At 43.9% G+C, this 5,649-nt stretch overlaps 1 protein-coding gene and 1 non-coding gene across 3 annotated transcripts; one reads left to right on the top strand and one right to left on the bottom strand.

The window, feature by feature from the left end:
* Positions 1-955: 955 nt before the first annotated feature.
* Positions 956-1,058, bottom strand: LOC144706225 (U6 spliceosomal RNA). Its single transcript, XR_013582198.1, has one exon. It is a non-coding gene; the product is annotated as a U6 spliceosomal RNA (small nuclear RNA).
* Positions 1,059-1,154: 96 nt separating this feature from the next.
* On the top strand, positions 1,155-5,181 carry LOC144705508 (ran-binding protein M homolog). Of its 2 annotated transcripts, none has more exons than XM_078578231.1 (9): positions 1,155-1,678; positions 2,568-2,714; positions 2,859-2,945; positions 3,485-3,530; positions 3,621-3,697; positions 3,899-4,058; positions 4,403-4,531; positions 4,608-4,694; positions 4,790-5,181. In XM_078578231.1, the coding sequence occupies exons 1-9, from the start codon at positions 1,185-1,187 to the stop codon at positions 5,072-5,074; spliced, it is 1,512 nt and encodes a 503-aa protein (XP_078434357.1). In that variant the 5' UTR covers positions 1,155-1,184; the 3' UTR covers positions 5,075-5,181. The 2 variants fall into 2 exon arrangements, with proteins under 2 accessions (XP_078434357.1, XP_078434358.1); XM_078578232.1 differs by having other exon boundaries at positions 1,156-1,555.
* Positions 5,182-5,649: the final 468 nt, after the last annotated feature.

Raw genomic sequence — 5,649 nt, 5'->3', positions numbered from 1 at the left:
GGCTCGATTGTAGAATCTTGACTCGGTCTTGTCATCTGATATATATGTAGTGGGAGAGAGCAAACAAGAGAGAGATTGAGATGGTGACAGAGAGAGACCTATCGAGAGAAAGAGAGAGTGAGAGAGAGAGAGGGGCGAGGGAGTTCTCCTTTTTTCGAGCATTTAGAAATTATATTCGTGCGATTTTGACTATCGGAATCGGATAGATTGAATCTTTAGAGTGAACTTGGACAATCCCGTTGTTTGATTAAAAAATCCAATCAGTTTGTAGCAATAAAAGCCATAAGTAAAACATAATGATTTTAAGCTTTTTTGGCCCTTTCTAAATGTTTCTAAAAATCCCTCACAGCCATCATACGTGACGGCCGTCCCATCATGTCATGAGTCCGAGGAGCCCCGTCACCTGACCGTCCCAGATTCTTTGTCTTATTACCGTCATGAGTCACCAAATTCCTCACCGTCACCGCCACGTCGTCTGCCATGATTCGGTCACCATGGTGTGTGACGTGATGGACGATGGCTACCGTTCCCTAATGCAAGTTAACTGTCCTGGTTAGATTTGTACCTCAAGTAAGTTGTAATGAATGCGTAAGTATGGGCCGGAGGGGTGGGATAGTATTTTATATAATGTGTATTTTGATACTTGTTAGATTTGTACCTGAAGTAAGTGTTAATGAATAAGTAAATATGGGCCGGAGGGGTGGGATAGCATTTTGTATATATAGTCTGTATTTTGGTACTCCTTATGTTCGTACCTTAAGTAAGTTTTCATGAGTACCCGATTAATGAATGCCTAATATGGACGGGGGAGTGGGATAGTATTTTATTTAATTTGTACCTAGATACTTCTTATGCTCCTACCATAAATGAGTTTTAATCGATCCCTAATCTTAAGTATGGGTCGGAGGGCTCGGAGAGTAATTTAATGGAGTAAAATTCGGGGCGAATAATGCAAAAAAATTTGGACCATTTCTCGATTTGTGCGTGTCATCCTTGCGCAGGGGCCATGCTAATCTTCTCTGTATCGTTCCAATTTTATCGGATGTCCCCGAAGGGACAATACGTAATGCGCGGTGCATTTATAAACTGAAAAATATTTGTAAAATTGTCCATATGGGATTATTAGGTGCCCCTCTTTCCCCACCTCTATAGGTCTGCCGGAGAGGAAGAAGAGGAAGTGCGAAATGGGGAACGCGCAGGAGATCTCGGCGGACGAGGAGGGCTCGGTCGAGCTGCACGGGCTGGCCTCGTGGTGGCGCTCCGGGCCGGAGTGGGACGCGGCCCTCGCCGAGGTCGAGGCGGAGGACGAGCCGGCCCAGCTCAACACGGCCAACAGCGCGGGGGGCTTCAACCTCGTCTCCCTCGACAAGCTCTCCGTCCGCTACCCCGGCCACCCCCACCACGCCTACGACGTCGGCGCCGTGCAGGCCGACCGCCCCGCCCCCGCCCGCAGGCTCCTCTACTACTTCGAGATGACCGTCGACCACGCCGGCGCCAAGGGCCTCCTCGCCATCGGCTTCACCCCCCCCGGCGTCAAGATGTGCCGCCAGCCCGGGTCGGTCGCCCTCCATCGCGAGCGAGCCAGCGAGCTTGAGCATTCTACAGTCTTTCAATTCTTCTGTTTTCGCCTTCGACAACTTGAGCATCCTACTGTCTTTCAATTCTTCTGCCTCGAATTGTATTGCCTTGAGCATTCTACAACTTTTCAATTCACCCTACTGCCTTTGCATTCTACAACTTTTCAATTCACCCTACTGCCTTTGCATTCTACAACTTTTCAATTCACCCTACTGCCTTTGCATTCTACAACTTTTCAATTCACCCTACTGCCTTTGCATTCTACAACTTTTCAATTCACCTACTGCCTTTGCATTCTGCAACTTTTTTATTTCGACTGTCTTTCAATTCTTCTGTTTTGCATTCTACTGTCTTTCAATTCTTCTGTTTTTGCATTCTACAACTTTTTATTTCGACTGTCTTTCAATTCTTCTGCTCTTGCATTCTACGACTTTTCAATATGACTGCCTTTTAATATTCTACTGCCTTTCAATTCTACTGCTTCTGCATTCTAATGCCTTGAACTCCGCTGCCTTGAATTCCTAGAAAGAATTCTACTTTGATTCTCCCGCATTCTGCTGCATCCCACTGAATTCTTTTTGCTTCTTTTTGTTTTACATAAAGAGGGAAGATCACCCCAGAACGATGATTAACCCGCTGAAATCTAAAGACTTCCGCTTGGAATTCTTCTGATTTAAATTCTACTGCTTTGAATTCTATTGGTGCTTTGAATTCTACTGCGCTGAATCATTACTGCTTTGAATTCTACTGCTTTGAATTCTATTGGTACTCTGAATTCTACTGCGCTGAATCATTACTGCTCTGAATTCTATTGCTACTTTGAATTCTACTGCGCTGAATCATAACTGCTTTGAATTCTATTGCTTTGAATTCTACTGCTTTGAATTCTACCTGGGATTCTGCACAACTCAATTCTTGAGAATTCCTCTTGCCCTCTGTACAAGAAAATTCTTCTCCATAAATGCCGTCTCAATCTTCCTCTCTCTCAGCTGGGAGGAGAACAGCTGCGGCTACCGCGGCGACGACGGCATGATCTACCGCGGCCAGGAAACCGGAGAGAGCTTCGGCCCCACCTTCGCCGCCGGCGACACCGTCGGCGCCGGCATCAACTACGCCGCCCAAGAGTTCTTCTTCACGTACTTCACCTCCGCCCTCCTAGATTAGTTCCTCTTCGCTGCATAATTTTATGATAAATCTCTCCCATATATATAAATATATATATGTGTGTGTGTGTGTGTGTGCGTGCGTGATAATTTCCCTGATGACCCCCTGCCCCGCAGCAAAAATGGCCACCTCGTCGGCGCCGTCGCCAAGAACGCCAAAGGTCCCCTCTTCCCCACCGTTGCCGTCCACAGCCAGAACGAACAGTACGCTCCTTTTTTGCTCTTCTGTCAGCCAAATCCCTATGATTCAGTCTGGTTACAGCGGAATACGGTTTTAATTTAACCGCTACCCACTACCACTATAATGAGGATCCGGCCACACAACGAGTCTAGGCGTTCAATCTTTTGATTGATCAATAAAAGTTAATATCATGTTGAGTCTCGTTTTTATATATTTTTCATTTTTCTCTATCTATTTGTTCATCTTACCGCTTAATTTGGCGTTACACACGTTGTAATTTGTCCGCGCTTTGTTCGTGGGCGATATCCTGTTTGCCATCTTCCCGGAGTTGACTACCATGATTTATAATTGTGAAGCCTTTCTAGAATATCCTACAGCGCTTGGAATCCAGCAGCTGAAGGGTCCAAAAATACCCCATCTTATGTCCCTTGTCGATCGCTCTTGCACCAAGATATAGTTTAATCTCATGCATCTGTAGTATTTCTTCTGTAGCTCAATCCGCCGCGTTTATTCTTCCTTCGCATTGCGAATTTAAAACAAAAGTTTTTTTTTCCACTGTCAGGGTGACCGTCAACTTTGGAAAACACCCGTTTCTTTTTAACATCGAGGTATGGTGCATGTAGGCTTAGAGTTGTTTTTTTTTTAACATCCTTCATTCGTTTCTTATTTAATCGCCCTTTCCCCTCCTCTCTTTTTAGGCGTATGCTCTGGAAGAAAGGACTAAGCAGCTCTCTGCAATTGAAAAGTCAATCCTACCGGTAAACGTTAGCCACTGGTATGACTCAATTAATACATTTCTTTGCAAAGCCGCTTATTTCATTGTTTCTGGATCTGAGGTTGCTCATGTTAGTTCTATTATTTTTGAAGCCATTGTGTTTTAGATGACTATATTTTCTTATCTTACTGGAGTTTAGTTTTGAAAGTTTAATTATGTCCTAAAATAATTCACTGGGCCTTAATATTTGTATGCATCCAGGATAGTACGTTCATACTTGCTGCACTACGGCTATGAAGATACTTTGAATTCATTTGACACGGCGACGGGAGATTCATTTCAACCTGCTGGTGTGGTGCAAGAGAATGCGATTGATCTTCGTGACACGTATGCTCTAAATCACAGGAAAACCCTTCGTCAGGTAGGTTGTGTGCTTCTTTATAATTATTTACTTTAGGGAGGACGTTTATTTTTTAATGAAAGGATTTTTTTTAAAATCAGTAACGATTTTTTTTGTTTTTGGTGAAAATATTGTATTGCTTGTAAAAATGATATTCACTAAAAATGCGTTAAACTCAAATGAATTGTTTACTGATAGAAATGTCGTGAAACTCGTTTCTATGAAGCCAACAAACTGATGTCATCACCTTTTTCACCAAAAAAACGGATAAACCAGTGAAGAAATCTTTTCATCAGAGAGATGAAGTGGGAGGGTAATATATCCGGTATCATCTTGTTCTAAGCACGCTGTTTTTTATGCTCCAGCTGATCAGAGCAGGAGAAATCGACTCAGCCATGGAAAAACTTCAGCAATGGTACCCGCAGACTGTGCAGAATGAAACAAACACGCTTTGCTTCCTTCTCCGCACGCAGAAGTTCATCGAATATATTAGGGTTGGACTCCGCCTTCTTCTTCCTGTTCTTCCCTGCTTCAAGCAACTGATGATCACTTCTCAATGCCTCTGTCCAGATTGGGGAGTTGGAGGCAGCAGTCAAGTTTGCCCGTGCTCATCTGGCCAAATTCTTCTCCATCAAATCTCTGGGAGCCCTTCTTCAGGTTCTATCAGCTTAGGATTGGACACCTCTTCCTCATACATAGGTTTACATATTTAATGTCCTTTTTCTGCTGTCAAATTTCTATCTCTGCTGCAGAACTGCATTGCACTTTTGGCGTATGATCAGCCAGCAGAATCCTGTGTTGGCTACCTTCTGGATGTGAACCAGAGGGAGCTTGTGGCGGATGCTGTCAATGTCGCCGTCTTGTTGACAAATTCGGCATCCAACGGACGAGATGGCTTGTCCTCCCGTCTGGAGAAGCTCTTGAGGCAGCTTACAACCTGCTGCGCAGTGAGGCGTGACCTTAGTGGAGACCAAGGGGAGACATTCCATCTCCACCAAGCTCTTCATTCTGCTGGAAGGAGGACTTCCTTGGCTTGATCAACCATCTCTCTCTAACTGTAAATTCTGCATTCTTATGGACTGGGTTATCAGAAGGTGGTGTTATGCCATGTTATATAATGGTGATGGCAAGGTATTTGAAACTATTTTGATTCAGTCTCACTGTAGTCACCTTGATTGGCTATAAATCTGTGACAGTGTGATACTATTCTTGTTCTAGCTAGGGGGAGTCTCGCCGAGTTAGCCCATAAGGCATTTTAGTCATTTGGCACATACGTACTTTCTCTAAATTGGGCAGCCAAGAAAAAAGAAGTAAGGTCATTTGATTCTCCTCTCGATGGCTAAGTTCACTTCTCGTCTAGCCCCCTTCCCTGATATGAGCCTACATCAAGTGCATTTTCCTAATATTTTTAGTCGAATGATTTTACTTACTAGATCATGCTTGGTGAATCAGCATAGTTGGCAAGTTTGGTACTGGGCCTATGCTTAACTTATGACTCCGCTGGTGATCCACTGTGATCATTTTAGCAGCTTGTGTGTCTTCTTTGTGTGCATTATAGTTATCCCTGACATTATTTCTTGGGTTGACATTAATTCTTATTCCCATGAAAAAT

The sequence above is a fragment of the Wolffia australiana genome, chromosome 7 (assembly GCF_029677425.1).
Source record: "Wolffia australiana isolate 7733 chromosome 7, ASM2967742v1".
Lineage (NCBI taxonomy): Eukaryota > Viridiplantae > Streptophyta > Magnoliopsida > Alismatales > Araceae > Wolffia > Wolffia australiana.
This window is presented reverse-complemented; position numbering and strand designations above follow the sequence as displayed.